This window comes from Hemiscyllium ocellatum, chromosome 38, assembly GCF_020745735.1.
Source record: "Hemiscyllium ocellatum isolate sHemOce1 chromosome 38, sHemOce1.pat.X.cur, whole genome shotgun sequence".
Classification (NCBI taxonomy): domain Eukaryota; kingdom Metazoa; phylum Chordata; class Chondrichthyes; order Orectolobiformes; family Hemiscylliidae; genus Hemiscyllium; species Hemiscyllium ocellatum.
Genome location: NC_083438.1, coordinates 33,881,236 through 33,896,697, shown reverse-complemented (window position 1 = coordinate 33,896,697; position 15,462 = coordinate 33,881,236). Strand labels below are relative to the sequence as shown.

General features: G+C 49.9%; 1 protein-coding gene across 1 annotated transcript in view; it reads right to left on the bottom strand.

Annotated features, from left to right (window-relative positions):
• The window catches only part of LOC132833980 (serine/threonine-protein phosphatase 2A 65 kDa regulatory subunit A alpha isoform-like), a 45,207-nt gene that overhangs the window by 14,794 nt on the left and 14,951 nt on the right, over positions 1–15,462 (bottom strand). Inside the window, exons 6-11 of the mRNA XM_060852690.1 lie at positions 14,155–14,310; positions 11,114–11,228; positions 9,801–9,871; positions 4,857–4,991; positions 1,663–1,836; positions 778–838 (exon numbers count right to left, since the gene is read on the bottom strand). Of these exons, the coding sequence (XP_060708673.1) occupies positions 778–838; positions 1,663–1,836; positions 4,857–4,991; positions 9,801–9,871; positions 11,114–11,228; positions 14,155–14,310 (712 nt within the window). The remainder of the gene's footprint in view (positions 1–777; positions 839–1,662; positions 1,837–4,856; positions 4,992–9,800; positions 9,872–11,113; positions 11,229–14,154; positions 14,311–15,462) is intronic.

The window sequence follows — 15,462 nt, the reverse complement described above, 5'->3', positions numbered from 1 at the left end:
GACACTATGGGACAATTTCCCATGGCCAATCCACCCTAACCTGCACATCCCTGGGCACTCTGGGACAATTTAGCATGGCCAATCCACCCTAACCTGCACATCCCTGGGCACTATGGGACAATTTAGCATGGCCAATCCACCCTAACCTGCACATCCCTGGGCACTATGGGACAATTTAGCATGGCCAATCCACCCTAACCTACACATCCCTGGACACTATGGGACAATTTCCCATGGCCAATCCACCCTAACCTGCACATCTCTGGACACTATGGGACAATTTCCCATGGCCAATCCACCCTAACCTGCACATCCCTGGGCACTCTGGGACAATTTAGCATGGCCAATCCACCCTAACCTACACATCTTTGGACTGCGGGAGGAAACCGGAGCACCCGGAGGAAACCCACACAGACACGGGGAGATGTACAGACAGTCGCCCGAGGCTGGAATCAGACCCAGGTCCCTGGCTAACCACTGAGCCAACGTGTCCCCCATCTTAACTACTGTGGGGGCAATTAGGATGGACGATAAATGCTAGCCCAGCCAGCAATGTCCACATCCCATCAATGAATAAGAAAACCTGTGATCTAGCAGAATAGCGGAGACTCTCGAGGGGCTGAATGGCCTCCTCCTGCTCCAAGTTCCTACATTATGCAATGACTAGAGTAGCCCAAGGTACAATCTCCCTCATAAGGTTGCCCCCCACCCTCCTCCTGAATAAAAATGTCCAATACTCATACATCAGTGTTTACACTGAAGCAACATTATCCTCACCATGATCCACCAGCCACGCCATGCAGAGGGAGTTCAGTTTCTCATTGAAGAATTCAACACCCTGTGGAGGAAAACAGACGATATTTGTAAAGGGGGGCTGTGTGCCCAGTCCCTGCAGCAGACAGACTGAATATCACACCGGCTGTGTATTTTCACCGTCCTGTGCACCCAGCCACTCTCTCATGGCTAACGGACCCAGCACCAAAGCACAGATCCTCCTTCTCCTTACGCAGCTGTCAATACATTCGGCATACAGAGCAACAGATGAAGGCCATTCAGCCCCCCTCCTCCAGCCTGTTACACAGGAACAGGAGTCCCATTCAACCAATACTACTGAATCAAACCATCTCTCCCGGATGTTTATGGAATTACCGTCACTGAATAGCCTATATTTAAATCCGTGTGTGTGTGTGTGTGTGTGTGTGTGTTTTGGGAGGGGGGGGTTGGTAGTCATCATTGATCAGAAACTGAAATGGCCCCAGCCATGGCTGAACTATGACCGATGAGAGCAGCTCAGAGACTGGAAATTCTGCAGCCAGCAACTCACCACCCTCTGATCCTGCCAAGCCTGTCCACTATCGACAAGGCAAGAACTAAGCATTTGCCCGGCTGAAGGCAGCTCCAACAACACTCAAAACAGTTTTCTGGGGCTGATATCTATCCCTCAGCTAGGGTCATTGAAACAGATGAGGCGGCTCCTGGACGTGTTGCTGTTTGTGGGACCTTGCTGTGTGCAAAATGGCCGCCCTGTGACGAGAGAGACCACACTTCCAGAAAGTCACCTCATTGGATGTGAAACACTGAGCGACATCCTGAGGTGGTGAAAGATGCTAGAGAAATTAGAATTCTGTCTTTCTTAATGAGTAAATCCAACCATATACTTACTAGCTGGCCTGCCAACAGAGGCATGTACTCAATGATGGCCAATCGCACCCGCCATTTGGCATCTTCTGCCAGTTCAACGATGGCAGGGAGCAGAGACTGTGACAGCTGCCTGATGCCAATCACCTCGTTCACACAGTCCAGATTGGAAATGATGTTCAGTCGGACCTCTGGGCACTGCAGGGCAAGAGAGAGAGAGACAGAGGGAGTGGTAGAGACGTGCACAGGGAGAGAGAGCATGCAGACAGAACAAGTAGAAAGAGAGGGAAAAAAAAGAGAGAATCAGAAAGACACATCACAGAGAGAGAAGGAGTGTGTGAAGCGGGAGAGAGAGCACATAGTGAGAGGGAGAAACAGAGAGCAGAGAAAAATAAAGACAGAGATAGGGAGAGAGCACAGAAAAAGATAGAGATCGCGAAGAGAAAAAGAGAGCAGAGAGAGGGGGAAATACAGTAGACCAAAACAGGTAGGTGGAGAGTAAGAGAGCAGAGAGAGAGACCAAGATAGACAGAGTGCAGAGAGAAAGAGAGACACTGGCAGTGTAGAGAAAGAGAGAGAGAGAGAGAGAAAGAGAAAGGGAGACAGTGACAATGCAGAGAGAAAGAGAGAGAGAAATGGAGACAGTGAAGAAAGAGTGAGTGATAGTGCACAGAAAGAGAGAGAGAGACAGTGACAGTGCAGAGAGAGAGAGAGAAAAGAGAAAGGGAGACAGTGACAGTACAGAGAGAGAGAGAGAGAGAAAAGAGAAAAGAGAAAGGGAGACAGTGACAGTACAGAGAGAGAGAGAGAGAGAGAGACAGTGACAGTGCAGAAAGAGCAAGAGAAAGGCAGATAGCGACAGTAGAGAGAGAAAGGCAGACAGTGACAATGGAGAGAGAGAGCGTGACCGTGACAGTGGAGCAAGAGACAGTGAAATGCAGAGAGAGCGAGAGAAAGGGAAAAAAATCACACAACACCAGGTTATAGTCCAACAGGTTTAATTGGAAGCACACTAGCTTTCGGAGCGACGCTCCTTCATCAGGTGATTGTGGAGGGCTCGATCCTAACACAGAATTTATAGCAAAATTTACAGTGTGATGTACCTGAAATTATACACTGAAAAATACCTTAATTGTTTGTTGAGTCTTTCATCTGTTCGAATACCATGATAGTTTCACTTCTTTCATGTGTAAATCACAAAACCTTTTTTTAACAAGTTGCATTCTCGGGTTAGCTGTAACAATGGCGATAGCTAGACAATAGGTTGAAGGTGTTAGCCCCCCGGTGTTCTCTGTCTATGACCTGATGTTTAGATTGATTCTAATCTAAAAAGTGAGATAACAGAGTTTTACATGAATTCATGCAGTTTTTGAGCAAAGTACAATGTAACTCTGCAAGTACAAATTCACTCCATAAAACATATGTGTGCATGTGGGTCTTTGTCTGTCTTGTGTGTGTCTGTGTGTCTATCTGGGTTGGGGGTTGAGAGTGTGAGAATGTATATATGTGTGTAGTGAGTGTAGAGTGTCTTAAATCTGTGAGGAGGTGCATGTGAAAGTGTGGGAGTGTGTGCGTGTGTCTGGGATGGGGGGTTGTGAGTGTCCGTGAGAGAGAGTGTTTATGTGAGTGAGTGAGTGTAGAGTGGTCTAAGTCTCTGAGAGGATGTATGTGTGTGTGTATAATATATATAAATATATAGTACAATGATGGTCACCTGTAATGTGACATGACCCCAAGGTACCCCCTATGGATATGGAACTTAGCTATCAGCCTCTGCTCGGCCACTTTCCTCTGCTGCCTGTCCCGAAGTCCATCTTGGCGGATGGTCACCCGAAGGTCTGAGGATGAATGTCCTGGACCACTGAAGTGTAACTGGGAGGGAACCCTCCTGTCTGTTGATTGTTGTGCGGTGCCCATTCATCCGTTGTCGTAGCCTTTGCTCGGTTTCCCCAATGTACCATGCCTCCGGGCATCCTTGCCTGCAGCGTATAAGATAGACAACGCTGGCTGAGTCACATGAGTGCCTGCCACGTACAAGGTGGGAGGTGTCCCCACGCGTAATGGTGGAATCTATGCCCACACTCTGACACGACTTGCAGCGTCCACCATGACAGGGTGGTATGGAGTTGTCCTGAGAGCCGGGCAGTTTGCTACGAACAACGATCTGTTTGAGGTTTGGCGGTTGTTTAAAGGTGAGCAGTGGAGGTGTGGGGAAGGTCTTGGTGAGGTGCTCATCCTCATTAATAATGTGTTGCAGGTCACGAAGATCATGGTGTAGTTTTTCAGCCCCTGGGAAATACTGAACAACGAAGGGTACCCTGTCGTTGCAGCACGTGTCTCTCTCCTGAGGAGGTCATTACGGTTCCTTGCTGTGGCACGTCGAAACTGGCGGTCGATGAGTTGGGCATCATACCCCGTTCTTGTGAGGGCATCCCCGAGTACTTCCAGGTGTCTGTCACGTTCCTCCTCATTTGAGGTTTTGTGATTTACACATGAAAGAAGTGAAACTATCATGGTATTCAAACAGATGAAAGACTCAACAGACAATCAAGGTATTTTTCAATGTATAATTTCAGTTATATCACACTGTAAATTTTTGCTATAAATTCTGTGTTAGGATTGAACCCTCCACTATCACCTGATGAAGGAGCATTGTTCTGAAAGCAAGTGTGCTTCCAATTAAACCTGTTGGACTATGACCTGGTGTTGTGGGATTTTTAACTTTGTACGCCCCAGTCCAACACCGGCCTCTCCAAATTGAGAGAAAGTGAGACAGTGACAGTAGACAGAGAGAGATACAAAGACAGTGACAGTGCAGAGAGAAAGGCAGACAGTGACAATGGAGAGAGAGACAGAGAGAGAGAGAGAGAGAGAGAATGATAGTGGAGTGAGAGAGAGAGACTGTGACAGTGGAGTGAGAGACAGTGAAATGCAGAGAGAGTGAGAGAAAGGGAGACAGTGACAGTGGGGGGAGAGGGAGAGAGAGAGACAGTGACAAAGGAGAGAGAGACAGTGACCATGCAGAGAGAGAGATAGTGACAGTGAAGAGAGGGAAAGAAGGCAGTGGTGGTAAAGTAAATTGCAGCAAAGTGTCAAATCAGCGAGGGCACAGAGAGTTTGTTACTCACACAGTGAGCTGTTTATCTTGAACATGCTGCCTTAACAGGCAGTGGGAACAGGTTCAATAGGAACTTCTCGGCACACAGAGAGACACTCACATCATCTTTCAGCTGTGCGAGGAAGAGGGGCAGGAGATGTTCGATGGTGTTCTCCTTCCCCAGCATCGGTGACAAGCCCATAATAACAGCAGCTAGAGCAGACTTCACATGCTCATTCGCGTCCGATACCATGTCCTGTTTCAAGGCAGAACACAGCTCAGTGAGAACCATTCTGACTTTCCACACTGCAGCTCCAGCTCAGAGTTAGACACAGAGGGCAGACTCCTCCTGTTTTGAGATTAAGCTAAGGTGGACTGAAAAGCAGGGGTTGATCACGTGCATATCCTTCCCTCGGACACATGGCTAAAGAGTTCCTGCAGGGCAGGGCAGTCTGTTCCCCATGGGGCACTCTGGGCTCCAACATCTTGGGTGGCACGGTGGCTCAGTGGTTAGCACTGCTGTCTCACAGCACCAGGGAGCTGGGTTTGATTCCACACTCGGGCTACTGTCTCTGTGGGGTTTGCACATTCTCCCTGTGTCTGCGTGGGGCCCCTCCAGGTGCTCTGGTTTCCTCCCACAGTCCAAAGGTGTACAAGTTAGGGTGGATTGGCCATGCTAAATTGTCCCATAGTGCTCAGGGATGTGGAGGTTAGGGTGGATTGGCCATGCTACATTGGCCCATAGTGTCCAGGGATGTGTAGTTTAGGGTGGATTGGCCATACTAAATTGTCCCATAGCATCCAGGGATGTGTAGGTTAGGGTGGATTCGCCATGTTAAGTTACTCATAGTGTCCAGGGATGTGCAGTATAGGGTGGATTGGTCATGCTAAATTGTCCCATAGTGCCCAGGGATGTGCAGGTCAGGGTGGATTGGCCATGCTACATTGGCCCATAGTGCCCAGGGATGTGTGGGTTAGGGTGGATTGGTCATACTAAATTGTCCCATAGTGCCCAGGGATGTGCAGGTTAGAATGGATTGGCAACGCTAAATTACCCATAGGGCCCAGGGATGTGCAGGTTAGGGTGGATTGGCCATGCTAAATTACCCCATAATGTCCAGAGATGTACAGGTTAGGGTGGATTGGCCATGGGAAATGCAGGGTTACAGGGATGGGGTATGGGTGGAATGCTTTTTGGATGGTCGGTGTTGACGTGACGGGCCAAATGGCCAACTTCCACACTGTCGAGATTCTATGATTTGTGTATCACATTTAAAATGCATCCAACAATCTCTGCAACCCAGGATCACTATGCTATTCCCCATGCACCCCCCCCCCCCCCAAACCCCCTACCATGCCATGCCTGAAGCCAACGATACACTCCTCCCCCCACCCCCCGCCATGAGACACTTCCCTGCTCCTATTAGTGGAGACACCCACTGTTTACTGGGGGAGGGCTACAGGAGGTTACCCCGAGTCACCGACACAGCTTGGTCAAAAGCTGGCTGGGGAGGTCAGTATCCATGGGAACCAGAGCAGAGACCACCAGACGGTATGGCTGAGGGTCCTCACAGCGGGAGGACAGTTTGAGAACAGGAGCCTGCTGAATCCAGAACCAGCCCTCAGCTGGAAATGGGGCTGCTGTGAGACGCAGGGCAAGGTCTGCCCAGGGGAGTTGCCGAAAATCTCTCAGAGACCAGAATGGTTCTGTTGGACATTGCTACGAAAAACCAGGTCCAGCGCCTGCACACACTCTGCGCTGGGGCCATGACTGCCTGGCCTAGAATGGGGGTGGCGCTGAGAATGTGACCTCCCTCTAGGTGGCCGATGCCATCAAGAGAAGAGGGAGTTGCACACCGAGAGCAGGAGTGAGAAATGGGGACCCACCTCTCCGCTGTCAGTGACACCACGACGTAGAGAGGGGAGAATGTAGAATGGACAATACTGAACGCACCTTGGGAAGATGAGTGTTAATATTCAACCACTGAAACAAATACCCGGTCTGTGAATGGGTTCCATTCTTGAGTCCGTTCATAGGTCAGCTTGTCCTCAAGTTGGAGCACAGTGCAGAGCGATATAAAATATTTGTTTGAGAGTATGGGGAACATTTATATGTCAGATCTTTAAAAGTACACCTCTGTATGGTTCCTGTTCATAAGTATGAGTGTTTGTAACCACACGTTGGTGATTGCGGGGCCCCCGTAGACGGCATTTTGTGCTACTTTCACGCACTCTCTTTCGATCTGTCATACATTGGATTATTGGTGCTTTCCTTGGAGACTACCTTGAGACCCTGCCCCAGACATTCTTATGCTCATGTCCAACAGCAGTGCTGAGGCTCCCATTCACTGCTGAGAAATATATCACCTCTGGAAAACAGGAACGCAATCGAGATGGTTGGGTTTTGGTATTTAATCGATGGTGTCGCCTGTCCCATCTCTGCGGTAGAGGAATTCCCCTTTTCCAACGAAGCTTTGTGTCATAACTGAGCAGCCCTCAAATAAGCCTCCAGAACCTAATCCCTGGCCAGGAAACTGAGCAGAAGATTATTGGTGCGCAGGGAAGGATTACAGTCATTTATAATCTAATGACAGGGTATATTAGAGTTTTATTGCAGAGAAGTAAACATTCCCTTCAGGCCAGTGTTTAGCAAAGAAATGCAATACCATACTAAACTATTTGCGTCTACCTTGTTGCAGACACATGATTTCCACAGTGAAGGTTCCATCGCAGACATGCAGTACAACAAAAACAGGTACAAACTAGACTCAGCTTGAAACGTGTCCAAGTACAGCTGAGATTGAGTGTTTTAAGAGCACAACTGTCAAAAGACGATCACAGGAACGTTCAGATCTGACAAAAATTCCCCAAAAAAGGAAGGAGGCCACCGGAGACAGCACTGGGTAAGACACACTGGCTACAATTCTTCCTCTCCCTGCCCAAAGTGAAATAAAACACAGCACCAGTAATTTTTTCCATTCATGATAGCAAAATTATGAAATTGCGACTGATTTACTGAAGAAACCAGAGCAGCTGTGAGTAGGGAGACTTCTATCATTGCGGGAAGAAATTGTTCCAACGTGTCCTTCACCCGGACATCTCTCTGAAGGACAAAAATAAATGGACAGCAGAAATTTGGAAACCTGACTGAACGCATATTCGATATTAGGGACCCAGAGTCCACTGATTAATATGTGACTGTATTAATGCAACTCAAGAAAATCCTGTGAATTTGTGCAACTGAAGGATAATCTAATTTATTAGCTATAAGAGGTTTCACAATGAGGGTATGTCTATTAAGAGAGGATTGAAACCTAGTTTCAAGAAAACAATCAACATGTGCAAAAGAACCGAGGTTGTAAATCAGCATCTGGAGCTGAGCGGAATCTCCCAGGCCCATAGGGCAGAACAACTGGGGAGCATGAGACAAAACTGGCATTAGACATCGCACAAGGAAGAAAAAAACATGTCAAGCATGAAGTGAGCAGTCCACCACCTCTGAGCCAAGTTATTTTGCAGAAGTGCACGGCTAAAAAGTACAACAGCAGTTACCGAGGACCCCCAGAGAGAAACCAATCGAAGATTCTGATGAATCACGCTACATTAGATGACAGCAGATTGAGTCCAATCGACAGCTGCTGAACAATTTGTGACTGTTTTAATGATGACTGTTGAAAGTGAACGTTTTGTCAATATGTCGGCGACACGGTGGTCAGCACTGCTGCCTCACAGCGCCAGAGACCCGGGTTCAATTCCCGCCTCAGGCAACTGACTGTGTGGAGTTTGCACGTTCTCCCCATGTCTGCGTGGGTTTCCTCCGGGTGCTCCGGTTTCCTCCCACAGTCCAAAGGTGTGCGGGTCAGGTGAATCGGCCATGCTAAATTGCCCGTAGTGTTAGGTAAAAGGGTAAATGTAGGGGTATGGGTGGGTTGCGCTTCGGCAGGTCGGTGTGGACTTGTTGGGCCAAAGGGCCTGTTTCCACACTAAGTAATCTAATCTAATCTAATGACTCAACATGGTTATTTATGGTTATCCTCAGAGCCTAGTGCAATGTCTTGTTCAAATCAAGCAAACTTATTTTGAAATTTATTCATGCATGAGATGTGGGCCTTGCTGGCTGGGTGTGGTATTTATTTATCCCGAGTTGCCCCCTTGAGAAGGTGGGGGTGAGCTGCCTTCTTGAACTGCTGCAGGCCATGTGCTGTAGGTAGATCCACACTGCTCTTAAGGAGGGAATTCCAGGATTTTGAGCCAATGACGCTGAAGGAATGGCAGAATATTTCCAAGTCGGCCGAGGGAACGGCTTGGATGGGAACTCTGTGGTGTTCCCATGTACATGCCCTTGTCCCTCGAGAGTATACCAGGCGCTGTCGAAGGAGCCTTGATGAATTTTTGCAGTGCATCTTGTTGATGGGACGCACTGCTGCTACTGACCATCGGTGGTGGTGGAGGGAGTGCATGCTTTGTCCTGAATTGTGTCGAGCTTCTCGAGTATTGTTGGAGCTGCCTCCATCCGGGGCAAGTGGGGAGTATTCCCTCACCCTCCTGACTTGTGCCTCGTCGATGGTGGGACAGGCTTTGGGAGTCAGGAGGGGAGTTACTTGCTGCAGGATTCCCAGTCTCTGACCTGCACTTCCAGCTACAGTATGTAAGTGGCTAGTCCAGTTTGGTTTGTAGTTAATGGTAATCTCCAGGTAGAGCACAGGGTTAGATACAGAGTAAAGCTGCCTCCACACTGTCCCCCATCAAACACTCCCAGGACAGGGGCAACACGGGCTTAGATACACAGTAAAGCTCTCTCTACACTGTCCCCCCATCAAACACTCCCAGGACAGGGACAGCACGGGGTTAGATACAGAGTAAATCTCTCTCTCCATTGTCCCCCATCAAACACTCCCAGGACAGGGACAGCACGGGGTTAGATACAGAGTAAAGCTCCCTCTACACTGTCCCCTATCAAACACTCCCAGGACAGGGACAGCACAAGGTGGGGACTGAGCAAAGCTCTGTCTGAAATCAGAGTGAAGTACAGGTAAAATGGCTGGGTTAAATTTGAAATACTTACTTTAATAGTGGGCAGAATATGTGTCATTATAATCTGCTGCTGTCCCTCTGTAGGTAGATTCTCACAGAAATCTGAAAGAAACAGTGACTCATTGATAACCTTCATTAGAATCCTGAGCTGAAAATGTGTTGCTGGAAAAGCACAGCAGGAGATTCGACGTTTCGGGCATGAGCCCTTCTTCAGCAATGAGCCGTCATTAGAATCCTACCTCACATGCTCCAGAAACCACATGAATAACAAGGTTCGGGACAGATGATGTCAATGGCCAAAATTCAACATCGAGCAGTACATTGAGCAAAAGATTTTGGGATTGAGAACTACACCATAAACCTTGAGGTGGACATTGCCATTGCCAATGGGAGCTTTGCACTGTCGGAGGGTCAGTGCTGAGGGAGTGGACACAGTCGGAGGGTCAGTGCTGAGGGAGTGGACACAGTCGGAGAGTCAGCGCTGAGGAAGCGCCGCACTGTCGGAGGGTCAGTGCTGAGGGAGTGCCGCACTGTCAGAGGGTCAGTACTGAGGGAGTGCCGCACTGTCAGAGGGTCAGTGCTGAAAGAGCGCCACACAGTCGGAGGGTCAGTGCTGACGGAGTACTGCAATCTCAGAGGGTCAGTGCTGAGAGAGCGCTGCACTGTCGGAGGGTCAGTGCTGAGAGAGCGCCGCACTGTCGGAGGGTCAGTGCTGACGGAGTGCCGCACAGTTGGAGGGTCAGCGCTGAGTAAGTGCTGCACGATTGGAGGGTCAGTGCTGAGGGAGCGCTGCACGATTGGAGGGTCAGTGCTGAGGGAGAGCTGCACTGTCGGAGGGTCAGTGCTGAGGGAGTACTGCACTGTCGGAGGGTCAGTGCTGATGGAGTGCCGCACTGTCAGAGGGTCAGTGCTGAGTGAGTGCTGCACTGTCAGAGGGTCAGTGCTGAGTGAGTGCTGCACTGTCGGAGGGTCAGTGCTGAGGGAGTGCCGTACTGTCGGAGGGTCAGTGCCGAGGGAGCACCGCAGTGTCAGAGGGTCAGTGCTGAGGGAGTGCCGCACTGTCAGAGGGTCAGTGCTGAGGGAATACCACACTGTCGGAGGGTCAGTGCTGAGGGAGGGCCGCACTGTCGGAGGGTCAGTGCTGAGGGAGTGCCGCACTGTCAGAGGGTCAGTGCTGAGGGAGTGCCGCACTGTCAGAGAGTCAGTGCTGAGGGAGTGCCACACTGTCGGAGGGTCAGTGCTGTGGGAGTGCCGCACTGTCGGAGGGTCAGTGCTGAGGGAGTGGGCACTGCTACAGGATTTTGCAGCTTCTTTCAAAACAGTAAACTGGAAATGGAACCTGACCTTTGATCTTGCTTGCAGCGGATGCCCGCACCTCTGCTTCACAGTCTTTCAGCAGGTTCTGGAAGGCTGGCACCAGGTCCTTTTTGGTAATCTCTGGCCCGACGGCTTTCTGCAACTGTTGAAGACAAAGAGTCAAAACGATGGGGAGAACGAGGTTGACAGCGTGGTGCTGGAAAGGCATAGCAGGCCAGGCAGTACCTGAGGAGCAGGAGAATCAATGTTTCAGGCATAAGCCCTTCATCAGGAATGAGGTTTGTGGGCCGGGGGCTGAGAGATAAATGGGAGGGGGTGAGGATGGGCAGGAAGGTAGCTGAGAATGCAACAGGAATGTGAAGGTGGAGGAGGGTGAGGGGAGGGTGGAGCGGATAGATGGGAAAGGTGACGGACAAGTCAAGAGGATTGTGTCGAGTTGGAGGCTTGGGATTGGGAAAATGTTGGGGGGGGGGGGGGAAGAGGAGGGGAAATGAGGAAGCTGTTGAAATCTACATTAATCCCAAGCGGAATAGGAGGCGTTCTTCCTCCAGGCGTTGGGTGGTGACGGTTTGGTGGTGGACGAGGCCCAGGACCTGCATGTCCTTGACGGAGTAGGAGGGGGAATTGAAGTGTTCAGCCACGGGGCGATGGGGTTGGGGGTGCAGGTGTCCCTGAAATGTTCTCTGAAACAATCCGCAAGGAAGCGTCCTGTCTCCTCAATGTAGAGGAGACCACATCGGGTGCAACGGATACAGTAGATGACATTGGTAGAGGTTCAGGTAAATTTCTGTCAGATGTGGAAGGATCCTTTGGGGCCTTGGATGGGGGTGAGTGGGGTGGAGGTGTGGGCACACGTTTTGCACTTCCTGCAGTGGCAGGGAAAGGTGCCGGGTGTGGGGTGTTGGGGGGACGATGGAGAGGAGGACCAGAAAGACGTGAAAAAGCTTTTAAATCTCAATGTCAACCTCATCCATTCTCCTCCCCAGAAACGAAGGGGTTAAATCACAGGATGGGTCATAATGCCAGCCTGGTGTTTGCTGAGACAGATCCCCAACTGGAGTGACTGGTTTCAGTTCTGAATAGTGTCGCTCTGAAGGGTAAAGGCAGCCTTGGAAGTGGAGGTGATAGAGGATAGGAAGGAGGTGGAGGCTGCAGTGCTGATCTACCAGGACAATCCCTGGGGCTGAGGGGGGCTAAATCCCGTGCACGAACCAGGGTGCTTGTATTCACTTTGATAGAATGACAGAAGTTTTAAATTATTCTTTCTTCATTCATGGGATGTGGATGTTGCTGGCAGGGTGTTAGTATTCAACCACATCTGCGTAGGTCTGAGTTTCTCCAGCGCTTTCTGAGCTTGTTTGATTTAGATCTCCATCATCTGCTGCATTTTTAGTGCGTGTATTTGGACAGACCAATCTGTGATTTTATCCCGTCCAGATTGACAACTCCCTTCCCCATCGCTGTGGCCTTTTTCACAATGCAACCCCTCCCCCCCCCCAGCTCTTTCCCCTCCTCCTATTTCTGATAAAAACACAACAAAATTTGGAATGAGGTGGGGGTGGGTAAGCAAGGATAAAATGAGTGACGCAAATGTTTTTAAAAAATAAAGGAAATTGGAGCATTTAAATAAAATTCCCGGGGTTTTCCCACCCGCTAAATTCCCTGCAACGTTCATGTCAGAATGTACCAAAAGGTAAAGTCACCACAGTCCACTCCCAGAGAGAGAGAGAGAGAGAGAGAGAGAGTGAGAGAGAGAGAGAGAGACGGAGAGTCAGACAGACAGACGGAGAGAGAGAGAGAGAGAGTCCGACAGACAGACGGAGAGAGAGAGAGAGAGAGAGAGAGTCAGACAGACAGACGGAGAGAGAGAGAGAGAGAGAGAGACGGAGAGAGAGAGAGACGGGGAGAGGGAGAGAGAGAGAGAGAGAGATATGATGGTTTGAACCATAGGGTCACTGCGTCTCAGGCAAGGGGAGAGATTGACAAGGAAATTTCAGCCAGTGTAGGAATTGTTGAGGTCAAATTTTAAAAAATAATAATGTTAGGGTCACTCAGCATTTATTTTTTGATTCACCCCTAATTACACTGGGACCAGTAAAGGGTCTGCAGTTAATTAGAAACCAGACCGGGTGAGGATGGCAGATTTCCATACCTAGGACATGAACAAAACAGAGGGCTTCTGTAGTGACTGGAACCAGGTGGATTACTGAGGGAGTCTCACATGAGCTTGTGGATTGGGGTGTAAACATGGGCCAATCAGGAAGGCCTGGCTGACCGATATGACCACAGAAACCCTCGAGGATATCAGGGAGAGGTGGGCACCATGGAGTGTGGAGAGTTTTAGTTCCCCCTCCAACTCTATTTTGATTTAATCCCCACCCTCCCCTTCACTGTTTGATCACACAGCATTGCCCTTCGACGTGAGGGCACTGCTTGTCACTGGCCCCTCGGGTGTTTCCTTTCTTCCTGGTGGTGGGAATTTGAATAAAGGTTCGTGCACCTTGTGTCTCACACCTGCACACACACACCATGAGTGCTGGGGAAAAAATAAGCTCTACCGCAGTTAGGTGGTAGTGTGGGGAATAAAATAAAAATTGAATTAAAGTATGATCATGGGAACCCTCGAGGCTTTCAGGGAGAGGTGGGCACCACGGGGTGTGCAGTGTTTTATTTCCTCCTCCCATTCTATTTTGATTTAATCCCTGCCCTCCCCTTCACTTTTTTGATTAGTTTGGCATTGCTCAACGTTAACCTGGGCACTCGTGTGTTCCCTTTCTTCCTGGTGGTGGAATACGAATAAAGATTTCCGCACTCATTGTTTTTTTTCACTGTGTCTAACACCCGCAAACACATGACATGAGTGCTGGGGAAAATAAGCACTACTACTGCGGCGGTTATGTGGGGGAGATTTTTTTTTGGAATCTGCTCAGTTCAGTGGACTGTGCATTAGTGAGGTGGACGGTGACTTGGTGACTGGACCTGACCTCTGTGCCGATGTTTCAGCATGTAGGTCTCGAATTGTACCAACTCAGATCTTTTGTCCTGGCCTGAGCCCATGCCCAGCTTACCTCAGTAAACTTGTCTGCCACCATGTAACGCACGCGCCAGGATTTGTCCTCCACCGCTTGGCGCAGGGTGGGCATCACCAGCTTCTCCACCTCTTCACGTTTCAGCAGCTGAGCAATGCTGACACAGGCTTCCACCGCTAGCAGCCGCACAGAGTCCTGCGAAGGAAGGGCCAGACGCAGCGGGGTCAGCAACAGCGGCGTCTGGGAAGCAGCTAACCGCACTCAACCATCTTTGGCCATGGAACATCAACACTTACTGCAGACCGTCACAGTCTCTTTCCCTGAGAACTGCGAAACTTACCCGCAGCACGGGTTCACTGGACTGATCTCTGGAAATGGCTGGTTTGCCCGATGGGAGATTGAGGAGACTGAGCCTGTATTCTCAAGCTTTTCGGTGAACAAGAGGTGACTCGTCTTTTTTTTTGAAGTGGACAGAATTCCTCGAAGACTCAACAGAGTTGAGGGAGGAAGAAGTTTCCAAAAAGCCCACAGAACTACGGACGCCGGAAATCAAATCTAGGTGGTTCAGTGGTCAGCAATGCTGCCTCCCAGCGCCAGGGACCCCGGTTCGATCCCAGCCTCGAGCGACTGTCTGTGTGGAGTTTGCACATTCTCCCCGTGTCTGCGTGGGTTTCCTCCGGGTGCTCCAGTTTCCTCCCACAGTCCAAAGATGTGCAGGTTAGGGTGGATTGGCCATGCTAAATTGTCCCATAGTGCCCAGGGATGTGCAGGTTAGGGTGGATTGGCCATGCTAAATTGTCCCATAGTGCCCAGGGATGTGCAGGTTAGGGTGGATTGGCCATGCTAAATTGTCCCATAGTGCCCAGGGATGTGCAGGTTAGGGTGGATTGGCCAAGCTAAATTGTCCCATAGTGCCCAGGGATGTGCAGGTTAGGGAGGATTGGCCATGCTAAATTGTTCCATAGTGCCCAGGGATGTGTAGGTTAGTGTGAATTGGCCATGCTAAATTGTCCCACAGTGCCCAGGGATGTGTAGGTTAGTGTGAATTGGCCATGGGAAATTGTCCCATAGTGTCCAGGGATGTGCAGGTTAGGGTGGATTGGCCATGCTAAATTGTCCCATGGTGTCCAGGGATGTGCAGGTTAGGGTGGATTGGCCATGGGAAATTGTCCCATAGTGTCCAGGGATGTGCAGGTTAGGGTGGATTGGCCATGCTAAATTGTCCCATAGTGTCCAGGGATGTGCAGGTTAGGGAGGATTGGCCATGCTAAATTGTTCCATAGTGCCCAGGGATGTGTAGGTTAGTGTGAATTGGCCATGCTAAATTGTCCCACAGTGCCCAGGGAT